This window comes from Chiloscyllium punctatum, chromosome 10 (assembly GCF_047496795.1).
Source record: "Chiloscyllium punctatum isolate Juve2018m chromosome 10, sChiPun1.3, whole genome shotgun sequence".
Taxonomy (NCBI): domain Eukaryota; kingdom Metazoa; phylum Chordata; class Chondrichthyes; order Orectolobiformes; family Hemiscylliidae; genus Chiloscyllium; species Chiloscyllium punctatum.
Genome location: NC_092748.1, coordinates 52,778,698 through 52,795,495, shown reverse-complemented (window position 1 = coordinate 52,795,495; position 16,798 = coordinate 52,778,698). Strand labels below are relative to the sequence as shown.

At 40.2% G+C, this 16,798-nt stretch overlaps 1 protein-coding gene across 5 annotated transcripts in view; it reads right to left on the bottom strand.

The window, feature by feature from the left end:
- LOC140482128 (dual 3',5'-cyclic-AMP and -GMP phosphodiesterase 11A-like) overlaps window positions 1–16,798 on the bottom strand; it is a 424,709-nt gene that overhangs the window by 56,820 nt on the left and 351,091 nt on the right. For all 5 annotated transcript variants that reach the window (XM_072579133.1, XM_072579132.1, XM_072579135.1 and 2 more), the window contains one exon: window positions 3,160–3,260. In XM_072579133.1, the coding sequence (XP_072435234.1) occupies window positions 3,160–3,260 (101 nt within the window). The remainder of the gene's footprint in view (window positions 1–3,159; window positions 3,261–16,798) is intronic.

Below are 16,798 nucleotides of genomic sequence, written 5' to 3'. Positions count from 1 at the left end.
GAAGATTCAGCATCCAATTTAAGCAGATTTGCAACATCAAGTCAAAAGATGAAAAATGATTCATAACTATTGCAGTTAGAACAGCAGAAAGAGAGCATCAAATTAATAAAGGCAAAGTTGCCATAATTCCAGTGAAATGCCTGATAGAGACTAGTACTTCCTGTCATACTGAGCTTCACAGAATAGTGTAAATTTACACCAGTTAACAATCTTGGAATGAAAACCTCAAAGATAAATTTGAGGTTCAGTGATGGAATGACGTTCAACCCGAGGACAAATTAGTTGAAGAGCCCAATGTAATGACAAAACTGAAGAGCTGGAACTCCTGATATTAGACATGAAGCTAAAGTCACTCATGTTAGTAGAAGCAAGTTGCAATTTCAAACTAGCAATCCTGAACATGGCAGAAGAGAAACACAGTGATACACAGACCACAAGGACTGACAAACAGGCAAACAAACAGTGTGAGATAAACCTGATCCAACTGCAGGACCACAAAGCAAACTTGATGTCTACCTCAACAAAAAAGGCTAATCTGCTGGGCACAGTTAAAGAAAGGAGGTATCTCCGGCAACAACCTACATCAATAGAGTTACCTGAAAATAATTTGTAACAGAACCAGAGGGCACATTACTCCAACAAAAAAGTGTTGGAGCAAAATCTATACATGCGATATATATAAATATACTGACAAAATAAACATTAATGAGATTAACAAATACTTCTGCTGATACATCAGAACAATTGCTTGCACAGGGGGTGACTTGAGCAATTCACTGTGTAACAGTGCAAATTTCTTTTGATTTGTTTCTCTTTGTATGAAAAGGGGATTTTTTGATGGAAAGTCAATTTGCACTAATATCCTTTCTGGCTTGTCATAAGCCATGTGACCTAGGCCATGATGCACACTTACTGAAAGCAATCACCTTAAAGCAGTTCAAATAAAAACAGAGTTCAGGCAATTGTGTATTCCATTGAAAATGTAACAGGGAGCACAGGATCCATGCAGCTTCAGTGGTTGCCTGTCATAAAGGCGGGTCTATCTCAATGACAGTTGAGTGGTGGAAACTATTGAGTGCTTCAACACAGGAAGGGTGAGAGGTAATAAAACACAGGAAAAAGACACTGAAGGAACTGCAAAGAGAGCACACACATTGGAAGAGTCTCTACTGGGTACAATTTCTACCTTCTGTCAGAAACCCAGAGCTTGCTTCTTTTGTAAAAAAAAATTGGAAGGGTGTGTGCCACTCCTTGAAAAACCTGGTCCAGGATTTCAATCTTGGCTGATCTTACTTGTCATGAAACCTCTCATCCTGTCAAGCCAGGGCAGATAAAATTCATACCAAAAATATCTAAGGGTTAATTTAGGAATTTGGTTCAATTCCAGTGCCTTTGGGTTTTGAATTTAATTTAGCTAATAGATCTACCATCAAGGTTTAGCCAACGAAATGATAAAATTGTTGCACTGTAGCTGTCAACATGTGAAGATGCAGTAACCTCTTCAGACTTGGACAATAATCACATTTGTGCGAGTTTAACAGAAGAGAGTATGGCCATTACCCTTTTAGGAGAAAGTGAGGACTGCAAATGCTGGTGATCAGAGCTGAAAATGTATTGCTGGAAAAGCGCAGCAGGTCAGGCAGCGTCCAAGGAGCAGGAGACTTGACGTTTCGGGCATGAGCCCTTCTTCAGGAATGAGGAAGGGTTCATGCCCGAAACGTTGATTCTCCTGCTCCTTGGATGCTGCATTACCCTTTTAACCTTTCATTTTAAAATTTCATCTTGCTTTTCATTTCTCCGTTCACAGTCGGATGTCTCTGACTCTGTGCGAATGAAGTACTGTTTTGATGTACTTTGACCTTGTAATACTTACAATAAACCTCAACTTTACAACCTCAATTTTAAATATGATTCATTTCAGTGCTTGAAAGGGAGAAACTTGAATTAATATCGTCTTAAAGGTGAGAGTCTCCTTCTGAAGTTCATGCTCTAAAATTGCTGCAAAATATAAGTTTAAAATGAGCTGACTGCTGAATTAGTGACACAAAACATATCACCCATATTGGTCCATTTCAGAAAGTGTTTACCTTTCAACTAATTTCTTTATTTATTTTTCAAACCCTATATTGTGTTTAATGAGATCCTAGACTTTTTAATAGAAGAATAAATTACAAAACAAAAATGACCTGATAGACGTCAGATGGTGTAATGTGCCTCAGTTCCGGCCCCTAATCTTTCGAAGAATATTAAGAATTTAGAACGCGTGCAAGGGAAACTTACTAGAATTATTCTATGGCAAGAGACTTCAGTCATGTGAAGAAAGTACAAAAGGTGGGCAGGTTCTCCATACAATAGAGTTACCATAACTGTTGGTAACAGAGAACAGATTTAAGATAATTCGCAAGAGGTGGCATGAGGACACTTTTAAAAAAGTGATATGTGATGATCTGAAATGCACAGCTTGAAAGGTGGTGGAAGCAAATTCAAAGTTATATTTAAGGGAAAGAAATACAGGGCTCTGGGGAAAAAGCAGTAGTGAGAGATTAATTGGATCACTCTGCCAAAGAGCTGACACAGATATGACATGCCTCATGACCTCTTTCTGTGCTGTACTCAATAATTAGTGTTAATTGGTGTAAAATCTAATTCAATACCATGAAAAGTGATCGAAAACATTCTTCACTTTTGTCTTTCACTGTTTACCCAAAGTAATGCCTGTCACATAGCACACAAAATCAGCCACATTGTTCCATTGTCTCTTGGTTAGTATAATCAAAAGATAATACTTCTCTCTCTTTACAACCCTGTCTGTTCTTCAATTTAACATTTTATCTTTATTTTTTAGTGTCATTTTATAATTCCAAAAATGTTGGTATTTCTAGTATTGAAAATCGTAACAGGTTTAATTTATGTATAGAAGCACTGATCCTGTTGTCTGATTGCAATAAAGACTGGTAAACTTCTGCTGTGTTCCCTCAAAGGTTAATTTTAATTTATTAGCTGAAATCAAGGAACGTCAAGGACAGCCAACTCAATTCAACATTGAAGACCCCATCAAATCTATAAATATAACTTGCGTAAAGGTATCTTTTTTAACCTTAGGATTTACTTTCAGATAAACATCTGCTGTACTAAAATAAAAAAAAGATGAATACCTACTCAAAGTAGAGTGTCAGATCAGTTGCTAGTATTGACTGTTTCAAAAGCTGCATGATGTCACTATACACCCTGGAAGACAGACTTGCAAAAATATTGTGACCCTGTCATGAGGGAAAGGAAAAAATAAGCTGTTAAAAATATTATTGATACGGTTTATTACAGAACATTGAGAACACTCTACCCAACCCGTGCCAGCCTGCTGGGAGGGCTTAGAATTAAATGCCCCATGTGGAGTTGGGAGCCATGGCTGTAGGGTTCCTGCTGCAAATTAAAGTCTGAACTGTCACAGGGAACCTGCAGACCAGCTGCAGTTAGCAGCCAAACCTCCCCCAATTAACATAATATCAGATGTGACATAATTCCAATAGGTTAAAGTGGCACTTATTTGGTTAAGCAAATTATTTCAAAGCTCATTTATGGCCCTTCCTTGGCTCATTGGAGGGCAGACTCAAGATGTGGTCCACAGCCCCGGGTTACCAGTCTCACCTGTGTTCTCTTGACAATAAACATCCTGCCTACACAGAGAAGCAAAATTTTACCTACCGTCTGACTCCAGTGATGAGCTTGGATTGGTTGTAGTCCCAGTATTGACCACCACTCCTAGTGGGGCCAGAGATAGTGGGCAGTTTGCAGAGCTGGGGCATTCTCCCCATGCAGGTGTGGAAAATTCACCCGGGGCCATTTAATGCTCTGGCATAGTCTGCAGAAGTGGATTGAATCCTCAGTTGATTTTTTCCACCAGGAACAGGCAAAATGAGTGATCAGAAAAATGTTGCTCTCTCTACAGCAAGTTTACTTCAAATTTATAATTCAAACATGTGAACCTAATGCCTTTGACTTGGGTGTCAGATAGTAAGTGACCATTTCTCATAAAGTTGAGTGCAGTCCCGACTTCCTGATTTCCACACTTAATCACAAGGTAGGACACATTAGAATACAAAAAAAACTTACTAGAAATTTAAAAATAATAAGTGGTGTGCTTATGTTTTTTTAAAATCATTCATGAGATGTTATTATCTATAGCTGGGCCAGCATTTATTGACCATCCCTAGTTGCCTTTGATAAGGTGGTGGTAGGGTAAGTTGTCCTTTTGAAACGTTGCAGTCTATTGGGTGTAGGTTCTCCCACAGTGCTCTGAAGGAGGGGCATCCAGGATTTTAATCTGAAGGAACAGCAATATATTTCTAAATCAGGATAGTGGGTAGCTTGGAGGAGAACTTGCAAGTGGTAGTGTTCCCATGTCTCTGCTGATTTGTCCTTGTATATGCTGTTCTATACATCAAATACGAGTGAGAGTAAGTCAGGTAAAAGTGAAAAAGTAGCACAGTCAATCAAGCATGGCATTGGTGCAATATTTAGACTTGACTTTGGTTCAGGAGATTAGAATGTAGTATCAATTTGGATGAAGATGAAGAAAAATAAGGGAATGAAGTGGGAGTAGGCTACAATGCTAACAGTAATCACACAGTAGGAGAAATATATCCATGTTAGTTGCCTTTAGTAAAAAGGACTGCAATAATTTAGGGTGTCTTTACATATAAACTGGGAAAATCAGATTGGTAATGACAGCCTGGATTCTGGATTAGTGGTGCTGGAAAAGCAGAGCAATTCAGGCAGCATCCGAGGAGCAGTAAAATTGACATTTCAGGCAAAAGCCCCTCATTCCTGATGAAGGGCTTTAGCCTGAAACATCGATTTTACTGCTCCTCGGATGCTGCCTGAACTGCTGTGCTCTTCCAGCACCACTAATCCAGAATCTGGTTTCCAGCATCTGCAGTCATTGTTTTTACCTTATGGTAGCCTGGATGCAGAGTTCACAGCACCTTCCCATGCAATCGCAGAAGGTGTGAGACCTGCCTGTTTAGCTCCTCTCTCCTCACCATCCAAGCACCTTGGAAAGCTGTGCATTCCAAGCACCTGCCAGGTGAAGCAGTGATTTACCTGTTCTTTAGTCTATGTATTCATTACTTACAGTGTGATCTCTTGTACATTGAGGAAATAAAACGCAGCCTGGGTGTCTGCTTTGCCGAACACCTTGTTTCCAGTTGCTTGCCACTTCAACACCCAGCTGTGTTCCCTAGCTGCTCACAGTTCTGATGAAGAGTTCCACCAGCAATTTCTGTTTTTGTTTCAGATCTCCAGCATCTGCAGTTTTTTGTTTTATTTTGTTGCAGAGTTCATGGAATACCTTTCAGATGATTTTGTAGCAGTGCTTTCTGGAACAAGTTACACAGCAGGCTTTACTAGACTTGGTATGGTGAAATGTAACAGGAGTAATTAATGACCTCTGGCATCCATAAATAGCAGTAAACATAAGTTGATTGAATTAAACATTAATTTTGAAAGGGAGAGAGTGGATCTAAGACTAGTATTTTAAAATTAAACAAGGGCAACTATATCGGCATGAAAGCTAAACTAGTTGAAATTAACTAGGATACTAAGCTAGTCGAGTTGCAGTTACAGATGTTTTAAGGTATAATACAGAATAGTCAGAATAAGTACATTTCTAATAAGAAGATAAAAAATCCAAGGGGAGTACTCACCATTAGTGATTAACTAGAGAAATTGAGGAAAGCATCAAACTTGGGGAAAAAGCATACAATTGTATACAAATGATTTATAGGTCATATTGGGATGAATGTAAAGAACAGCAGAACATGAATAAATGAATTATTCCAGACAAAGAAAGTAGTGAATGAGAGGAAGCTAGCTAGAAACGTGAAAATGGATAGAAAGAGTTTCTCCATGTATTTAAAAAGGAAATGAGTAAGTAAAGTGAGTATTAGTCTTTGAGGGATTGAGCATGGACAGTTAATAGTAGATAATAAGAAAAGATGTAAAATTTAACAAATACTGTATTTTGCTTTTGTCTCCACAATACAGGATACAAAAGACATTCCAGGAATAGCTGCAAATCAGGACGTGGAAGGGACAGGTGTACTTGGTGAAATTACAATTGTGAGGGAAGTGGTACTGAGCAAACTGCTGGAGCTGCTGGCTGACTAGTATCCAGGCCCGGATGAAAGTCTGTCAATGGGAAGATGTCAGGAATGATCATCAAGGAAGTTACGGCTGGGCACTTCAAAAAACTTAAGGCACAATCTTATAGTAGCCTGAACGACATGGGCTACAGCAGGAAATATGGTAAGATTACATATATAATCCACAAAGCCTATCTCAACATCAGGAGCAGCCCAATGCATCTTTTAATTCCAGACATCAAGGTGCAATTCTTGCTGGCAGTGGTGAGTTGCCTCTGAAGGGAGATGATTGCTTATAAATGATCTTATTAACTGCAGATCTCATTTCTTTCATATGCAATTTTTTCCGTTCTGACCACTCTCCACAAGCAAACTAAACACTGAGAATTCTTGACATGGAGGTCAGAGCAGGCACCCGGCAACTTGGAAGAGCTTCCTTCTTCCTTACCACATAACAGCATCTCAGGGTACCATCCATGGGCACCAGCTACGTGCTCTCCTTATCCACAGACATTGGTATCTTTAAACTTTTCAATCCTCAGGATCATTATGCATCGCTCCAATCCACTTGCAGACTGTTTCAGTAGAGACCGTCATTGCACGGTGCACCACCAACTGGCATGGAAAGATTGCGGTGAGGACACTTTGCACAAAAGGACCCAGCTCAAGGATTGGGCCAGACTGCACCTCAAGGCTGCTTGCATACTTTCTTAGCATTAACTTCCTTAGTGTCTACCCAAATGATCACTGTATCACTGCCTTAGCTTGCCTCCCCATGCCAATTAGTGCAGTCACAGAATAGTATCTTGCCTTGCTGGTCAACAGTCATCAGTCAAGGGGTTTTTGCATCTTCCTGGCTTGGCTTTCCATGGCAACCATCAATCTGTCCATGGAGGCTGATGTTTATCATGCGTTTGAGGTAGCTGCATCCCTACAGTTTAGCTGCACAGCTGCAGCCTCTGGGCAATGAAAATCATTGTGTCGCACATATCTGCCTGCTGCTCTGGGTCCTCCCTGCACATTCATGATTGCTGATACCCCAGGCTCGTCTCCTGTCTGGGCCAGAGCAAATGCCTGGTCTCTGACAGTCCCCAGATTGTCAGTGGCCCAGGATGCTTCTTCCTCAGCCAGTTGCAGAGATGAAGCACTCATCTGCTTGTGCCCCCAAATTTTCTGAACATGACTTTCCTGCTGAGCGGCCAATATTTGGGGTGGTAGGGGCTGCAGGAGGTTGCCTTGCTGATGCTTCCTCTGAAGCCTTGGAAATCCTGTTCTGTCAAGGCTGTGGACAAGCTGCTGGTACCTGCAAGACACAAGGGAGAGAAGATATTGTGGCCAATGTTCAGCAGTGGTGTGCCATGAATGAGACAAACAGTGTGATCACTGTGGGACTGGCAGTGGAATGAAGAATGGCACTTACCCAGTTGGCAGGACTTTTAATGTCTAGGCATCCCCACAGGAGCAGCCCCAGTCTTTTCCAGTGACGGACAGGATTCTTTCTTCATAACGAGTCGAAAAGCCTAATGTTGGTCATCCATTCACCCATCCTGCGTCTTCCTGTCCTGTTTTGGACTGTTTTCTCTTGGAGTGAGAAAAAAAGGGAGAGATAGTGTGTGTTGGACATGGCCAACATGGCTGTCAGGTGCTGGTGCAGGTGGTTGAAAGGTGGTAGGTGTCCTTTGCGAGTGAGAATACAGTACAGAGGGCATGCAGAGTTAGTGGTGGGGGAGACTGAGGGGTGGGGGGGGGGTGAATGAAAGCGAGTGAGTGAAGTCATTGCAGGGAACGGTGAGAGTGGTAGAACATGAGTCCTAGTGGGATGTGGGAACAGTAGCTCAGACGGACTGAGTGTGAATTTGCAGAGCCAAGAGTGTGACATTTACTCCAGCACTATTGACCATTTCTCTAGACTGTGGAGACCACACTGACTGGAATGGTGACCTCAAATCAAGATGCCAAGGTGTGGAGGCAATGAAGGGGACCACATCATCCACCAGAAATTCCAGGTCCCTGGAGCATCATTTTCTCTTTCTCCAACATCTTCAGTACAACTATGTATTACCGAGAAGGACCGTTTCAGAATATCCGGGCTCACCTAGGTGCAGTATGACCATTTTAATACCAGGTGCCAGGGATGCTGGTCTTTGGTGAGTAGTGGGTTCTTCCGGGAATGGCATCTGGTAGGATGTGGCTAGAAATGGGCGCGTGGGGCTCCATGATGTTGGGGTATGCTCTTAATGAGGCGATTGTTTACATGCAGCGAAAACATTCTCCGTGAACATCAATGAGATTGACACTAAGCCAAAACAAAAACTTGTAAGATTCAGCACAAAGTAATCAGGAAGAATCAGCATGGTCCTGTGAAGGGGAAAAGATGTTTAACCAATTTATGGGGAAGTAACATTCACTGTGAAAGGGGAACCTGAGAACAAACTGGACTTGGATGTTCAGAAGGCATTTGACAAAGTGCCATAGTAGAAGTTCATGGCTTAGGGGTAACATTTAAGCATGGATAGAAGGTTGTCTGGCTGTCAGAAAACAGAGTACAAGACCATAGGACCACCACATGTAGGAGCAAACATTGGCCATTCGGCCCATTAAATCTGTTCCAGCATTCCATGTGATCATGGCTGATCTGAGAATCCTTAATTCCACTTTCCTGCATTTTCCCTATAACCCTGATTCCCATACTGATTTAAAACCAACCTGTCTCAGTCATGAATATATTTAACAAACCAACCTCTACAGCTCACTGTGGTCAAGAATTTCACAAATGTATTAGCCTCTGTAATGAGTTGTTTTTTGATTGGCTGTAATGTGTTGAGTGGAGTCCCACATTGATCTGCATTGGGGCATCAACTACTACAATTAATGACTTAGATAAGGAGAGCAAAGACATGGTAGCTAAATTTTCCCATAACGCAAGGTAGAAAAGGAAGTATCTTGTGAAGCTAACATATCATGGATATAGTCTGTTGTAGATAGCTTGAGTGAATGTGTAAAAATCTGGTAAATGAGAGTTAACGTGGAAAGATATGAAGTTGTTCATTTTGGCAGGAAGAATAAAAAAAGGATCATTTAATTTGAGAACAGCTGTGTAATTCTCAGCTGGAGATCAATCTAGAGCTTGAGTCAAATATTGCCAATGGGCGGCATGGTGGCTCAGTGGTTAGCACTGTTGCCTCACAGCACCAGGATCCCAGGTTCAATTCCAGCCTTGGGTGACTGTCTGTGTGGAGTTTGCACATTTCTCCTCGTGTCTGGTGTTTGGTGGCACGGTGGCACAGTGGTTAGCACTACTGCCTCACAGCACCAGAGACCTGGGTTCAATTCCTGCCTCAGGCGACTGACTGTGTGGAGTTTGCACATTCCCCCCGTGTCTGCGTGGGTTTCCTCCGGGTGCTCCAGTTTCCTCCCACAGTCCAAAGATGTGCAGGTCAGGTGAATTGGCTATGCTAAATTGCCCGTAGTGTTAGGTAAGGGGTAGGGGTAGGGGTATGGGTGGGTTGCGCTTCGGCGGGGCGGTGTGGACTTGTAGGGCCGAAGGGCCTGTTTCCACACTGTAAGTAATCTAATCTAATCTAATCTGCGTGGGTTTCCTCCGGGTGCTCTGGTTTCCTCCCACAGTCCAAAGATGTGCAGGTTAGGCCATGCTAAATTGACCACAGTGCTAGGTGCATTAGTCAGAGGGAAATGGGACTGGGTGGGTTACTGTTTGGAGGGTTGGTGTGGACTGGTTGGGCTGAAGGGCCTGTTTCCACGCTGTAGGGAATCTAATCTAATATGCAGGTACCACAGTGAATACTGAGGAAAAATTGAATATAAAGATAATGAATGTTATCTATTTGTTGTAGAGGGCATTGGTGAGACTACATCTCAAATATTATGTATGGTTTTTTTCTCCTTATTTAGGAAAAGATGTTGTAGTTGGTCCCATTCAGAGACAGTTTTTAAATTGATACCTACAATGAGCGGGGTTGTCTTTTCAGGAACGGTTCAACAAGCTGGATTTTGTTACCACTGGAGTTTAGAAGAGTGAGGGCAGACTGAAGTAGAAATAAGATCCTGAACAATATTGCTAAAGTGAATGTTGAAAAAAGCAGGGGCCACATTTTTCTTTCTCCTTTTGGACTATATATGGGGAAATGGAAGTTGGACTGCCATATATCTAAAAGTACTGGGAGAGTTTTGTAACTTGAAGGTCAGGTGAGATTTTATGGTGCACACTTTAGCCACATGAGATTATGTTACTTTTTACAGCAGCAAGGTGGAGACTTTATGAGGCAGAATGGAACCAGAAGTCTTTGAGTTAAAGAAAAAAACAGCCTAACAACATCCTTTGATTTGGTCCAGCTGTAACTTGTTCCATTCCTGTGAGAGCAGCATATTCGGAGACATGCAGAAGGCTGTAAGCATGTGACATCTCTCAGCATCTTCCTCTTTGCCAGTTAAAAATGACAACGTGTGAAGACTCTGAAAAGAGAGAGTTCTCATACAAGATGAAGACCACCTGATCAGCTATAGAATCGAATATTGACTATTATAGACAATGTTCTGTCACAATCACTAAAAAGGTATCAAAAGACCTCTGAGAAACAGTTCATCCTGCCTCTTGTACCTATACTCTTGAGCTGCAGAATTGGTTTTTTACTTAGTTATATTTTTCCACCCATAGTATTTGTGTCAAATTGTTTTTGTTTGTCTCATTTATGGATGAATGTGTGCATTTTTGGGATTTTAAAGGGGTATATTAAAATGCATTGTGGTAATGAATAATAATGAGTAATGTTTTCCTTGCCATTTGTTAAATGACACATTTGTTTATAATAAATAGTTATCTTCCTGTTAATGGCAAAACTTGGAGTGAATTCCACACTGCAACTTCAGTAATGTATGATAACTTGTGAAGTAGTGGGGATTGATTATCAACATACTCTTCCCCATTGAATAATGAGAAAAGAATGTTTCCTTTTGTGGATGTGCCCAGAACCATGGGCATTGTTTAAAAGGTAGGGATCATTGTTTTCGGACAGAAATGAGGAGAATATTTTTCTCTCAGACGGTTGTGCGACTTTGGAACTCCTTGACTCAGAATGTCGAGGAAGTGGGGTTCCTGATTATTTTTGAGGTAGACGTAGATAGATTTTTATTAGGCAAGGGAATTGAAGATTATCAATGTAGAATACAATGTGCAAATCAAAACACAAACAGATCAGCCATAATCTGAATGAAGCAAAAACAGATATTGCTGGAAAAGCTCAGCAGGTCTATCAGCATCTGTGGACAGAAATCAGAGTTAACATTTCGGGTCGAGTGACCCTTCCTCAGAATTCTTCCTCTGAGGAAGGGTCACTCAATCCGAAATGTTAACACACTGACTTCTCTTCACAGCTGCTGTCAGACCTGCTGAGTTTTTCCAGCAATTTCTGTTTTTGTTTCTGATTTTCAGCATCTATAGTTCTTTAATTTTTATTTTATAATCTGATTGAATGCTGAACCATGCGTGAGGGACCATATGGCCGACTACGGCTCCTAATGTGTATTTTCATTGATAGATTTAAAGATGTAGTTAAAGCTTTTTACAATTACCTTAATCAGAGAGTAAACAAAATTCTTGAAAGAGCAAGATTTTATAGAACAATACACTTCCAGGACAATCCACAAATAATTTCATTAGAGATCTTGACAGATTAGTGGAGAACTGAGACCACTGTGATTTACTACCTGAATTTGTAAAAATAGACTTTTTGTTGGAATTGCTGACGAGTCTTTCTGAGATTTATTATAATCAAAAGAAGACCTGAATCTAGAAGAAGCAGAAGTCACGAAGCATACAGATCAATACTAAAACAAGAAGATCCATCTTGGCACAGGAGATCAGAGACTCCATTCAATTTTTATGGTATAAGACCACTAAAGAAACAAGTGAGGAACCAGGACAGTGAGTAAGGCAGGTATCAGCCAATAAGAGTCCTTGTCAGCACTGTGAAGCAACGAAACCTTATAGCAGAGATAGTGCCCATTTATTAAAGTGAATGTTTCATCTGTCACACAATAGGTCATTATCAGAAACTGTGCACAAATAAGGTACATTCACAGAAAATTAAAAAGTCAAAAATCTACAACCACTAAGTGGTAAGTGTGGTAGACAGCCTATAACAGAAGAAAATCTTTAGCATTACTTGGGGAAATAGGTGATGCAGACTTTGTTAAACTGGTACTTGTGTCAAAAGTCATCTCATGAATTTTACTTAGATGCTTGGTCAACTGTCTCTACATTAATGCTGAAACTTCTCATCTTGCTCTCATCAGGACATTTCACAAAATTTCACACTGTGCCTGTTCCAAATCAACAGTTGGGTGGCACGGTGGCATAGTGGGTGGCACGGTGGCACAGTGGTTAGCACTGCTGCCTCACAGCGCCAGAGACCAGGGTTCATTTCCCGCCTCAGGCGACTCTCTGTGTGGAGTTTGCACATTCCCCCTGTGTCTGCATGGGTTTCCTCCGGGTGCTCCGGTTTCCTCCCACAATCCAAAAATGTGCAGGTTAGGTGAATTGGCCATGCTAAATTGCCCATAGTGTTAGGTGAAAGAGTAAATGTAGGGGAATGGGTCTGGATGGGTTGCGCTTCGGCGGGTCAGTGTGGACTTGTTGGGCCGAAGGGCCTGTTTCCACGCTGTAAGTAATGTAAAACAAAAGGTTACAGCCACTTGCTTTTCATTTCTCAGGGCAATGCCCTAATTGATCAGCTCTGGTTTAAAATTTAAATGGCTATTAACTGCTAGCCAGCATTAATAGCTGCATTCTCCATGGCAACACCTCTAACAGTCAGAGTCCACTTGCCAACCAACCGGCACTCTCCTTTCATGCAGGGTAAATGTCAGTTTTCCCCTTGAATTTGTATGTTTGTGAAATGTCCTAATGTGACACATAAAATATGTCATTTTTCAGTAATACTCAAATTTCGTATGACCAAATGACTATTTGTCACGATACAATCAAATAGTGAGCCACAATAGAGAAAACACTGTCAACAGACAATGGAAATGCATGATCCGGGAAGCGTATCACTGCAGATTAAAGGTATCTCCAAGGGATACAAACAGTAGAAAATGTGCATGTACTTCACAATCAAGAATTCTCATTCAAGTAGGAATGTGCATCTTCAACTCAATCTTCTTCAAAGGAGTTAAATTAGTTAAAGTCAAATACAAACTCATCATGAAACAGCCAGAAACAAAACACTGTATCTGGTCAAGGAACACCCAGTCAAAGGACAGCTAGTAGAGGATTTCATAGAGTGGTCTAGACTCACGGCCGAATATAAATGAAAGTAGAGTTCATTGAGGTTCGTTATGTTAGCTTAAGAAATTTGTTTGATACAGTCAATGAGATGGGAATCTATTACTACACTGATTTGGTAGAAATGTTTTTCACTGCTATCAATAACAAAAATAATTCAGACTGCAAGAATCAGCAAGGTGTGGGAGGAGCCATAAGCAATAAGATAACCAATGAACAGGACCTACCACTTTTGCCGATTGATAAATCTTTAACTGATTTAATTCAGAATGTAACACGTCTTGGTGAGCAAATAGCTGTGATAGATTTAAACCTGATGTTAAATGTTGACATGACTCTGAAGAGACAAGTTGAAGCTAAACATTTGACTTCATTATCTTCCCAGGAAGAATCCTCAATAACAGTGACAGATATCCTGCTGAGCAAGAAACAATCCTCAAATAGCTGGACCAGCAAAGGAACATGTTGGTTTTGCAAATAATGTAGTCACTGATGGGGCATGAGAGAATGTCCGAACTAATAAAACGTTCAAGTGGAGGGTCGACATGGTTCAACATTGACTTAGAGGCAGATTGAGAATAGGAATCTGTTGATTCAGATCAAAGCTGTGGCATTTACAACACCACAGATCCACCACTGCGAAGGGACAACCAAAATCCAATCATTGAAGAAACTACAAAGAAGAGATTGCCTGTTTCAGATCTTCAGTATACTACACAGAAGAAATTGTTCATTTCAGCATGGACATCCTACTTCACAAAGGAAATCCAAGAGATTAAAGGTACTCTAGTGGAAAGGGTCCTACAAACCTCAAACTCTCAGGAGAGAAAATCAAAGACGACAGTTTTCCACCCAGCAAATAACCAATCTTGCAATTCTGAAGAAAATACATTTTTGGAGGATTGGGAAATATCTAACTCACCTGAATTTGTAAAGTCAGAGAATTTGGTGGAAAATGGGGTATTGGTAAATGTAATTATATACAGAAACATATAATAGTAATAACAGGTTTAAGGCTTGGGTAAAGATATATATAAGCCTGAAATGGTTAATACCGAGAAATGCCATAAGCACCACTCACTTTAGTAACATCACATGGACTTCTGGGCAGAACAACTTAGATTCTACTCCTCTGACCCTAACATCCAAGTCCTCCTCATCTTCTTTGTCAAATCTCTATCATATCAATGTGACCTGTAACTTGCTCCTGATGTGCAATAAACTATGTCTTGTTCAATACAACAAGCTCTAGATTCCTACATTTCAAAAGAATGGTAGTAGAAAACTTACTACATGTTGAGGTGCAGGCTTGGTTTGGCAGCATATTGGACAATTTGGAGTCTGCAAATGAATACAGATAAGTCAGTGGACAGAATTTTGGGAAAGGGAACTCCTTGTGGTAAAAAGTGAACTTGCTCACTTTAACAGGAAGAACAAAAAGCAATGTATTGTTACAATAGATGAACCACAAAGTAGTTTCAGCAAGTCATTAGGAAGATAAATTGAACATGTTCATACTTGCAAGGGGATTGGAATATATAAGTAGCAATGTTTTATGACAGCTGTACAGAGTGTGCTCAGACCACATCTAGAGTATTGGGTACAGCATTAGACTTCGTATTTAAGAAAGGATGTAAATACATAAGAAGCAGTTCAGAGAAGTTTCAGTACACTAATACCTAAGAGGAGATGGTTAGCTATGAAGAGAGGTTGGACCTATATCCTTTAGAGTTTAGAAGAATGTGAAGTAAGAAGATCCAGATAGGACTTGACAGAGTGAATGCTGAAAGGATGCTTCTCCTTTTAGGAGTAAGAGGGAACACAGTTACAACATAAGTGATCTCTTATAAGATGGAGATGAGGAGAACTTTTCTCTCAAAAGGTCATGAATCTATGGAAATCTCCTCAGAGAATGGGGAGAGCAGACTATTTTTAAAGGTAGATTGATTAGCATCAAAGGAGCTAAAGGGGATCAGGGGCAGGGTGAATGTGGAGGTGAGACCACAAACAGATTGCCATGATTTTATTGAATGGTAGAGGAGGCTCAAGGGGATGAATGGCCTACTTCTGTTGCTAACTTGTACATTAGTATCTGAGCTCATCTGAGCTTCCTTTAGTGTTTGCAATTTTTGGCACTATTTTGACAGCGATTTGAGCCATTGTAGTTGATGAACTATCATGGGGTTTGGTTAGTTACCAATAAATACATTAGGAAAATGTAGCTTCACAGCTCAAATCATCAAAATGTTCAGTCAATGTTCCATGTTTATTAATACTTTGTGGCTTTTGTACTTTGCAGGATTAGTTATAAAAGTCTGCTGTCAAATTAAACTTTGTCACCCCCCTCCCCCAGCTGTAACCAGAAAAAATAAATGATTTACTTGATTATTAATAATTATTTGTTGAATGAAAATGTTTAACTTCAAATGTTAATCTCAATAGTTTGAAGTCTGCATATAATTTCAAAATGCTGAGCAAAATGTATGTTTTTTTTCTGATGTCAAGTGAGAATCATTTTCCTTCTGATTCCTCTGAAATAGTAAGGAATTTCAAAGAGTTCTTTGACAGACTTTGTTGTTTTGTTTTACAAATGTCAAAAGAAGGTTAACGCTAAAATTAGCATCAGGGAAACTGCAAAAGAGACTGAATTACTCAGAAGTTTGAAGAAGTAAATTATATAACAATTCACAACATCTAGAATGGTTTCCGTGGAGTTATTTAGCTGGAAGGTGAACATTTGATATATCTTTCAGAGTCGATGTGGATTTTCACTTCAACACTTTAAGTAAACCCATTGAAATGCAGTATTTTGAAATGGGCAGGCTCTGGCTTTTATTTTATATGTATACAATAAATACAGCAAAAATAGAATGTCAAACTAACCTGGAAATGAGAGGGTATGAGATATGGTCAGGATGTTGATTTGAAGCATTAAAAAGTAAATGGCTTTATATGGTAACAGGTCTGAGCCATTGAGCCATCTGATATTTCAGAATGTTCAGCTCATACACGGCTGACTGACTTAGTTTTGCTTTAACTGGCTTTGATCAACTTACTCAGTGAGGTTTCATGTTTCTTTCTTACAGCAAATTATCCTAGTGCAGACCACATCCAAAAGACTAGAAGTTTTGTTGTACTCTATTAATGACCCAAAACATTCCTTTGCAACCTATTGATACAATTATTAATATTACAATTGCAACACTGAAAAGATGTTAGCTATTATACAGAAGCAGAATTTTTAAAAAGAAGTTAGAAAGCCTTTCTCGAAAGTCTTTTTTTCTAGTTGTGGTTTTTTGCATTTGAGATGCAGCGCGGTAGCGTGGATTGGGGCAGCTGGCAGTGCCGAGAGACT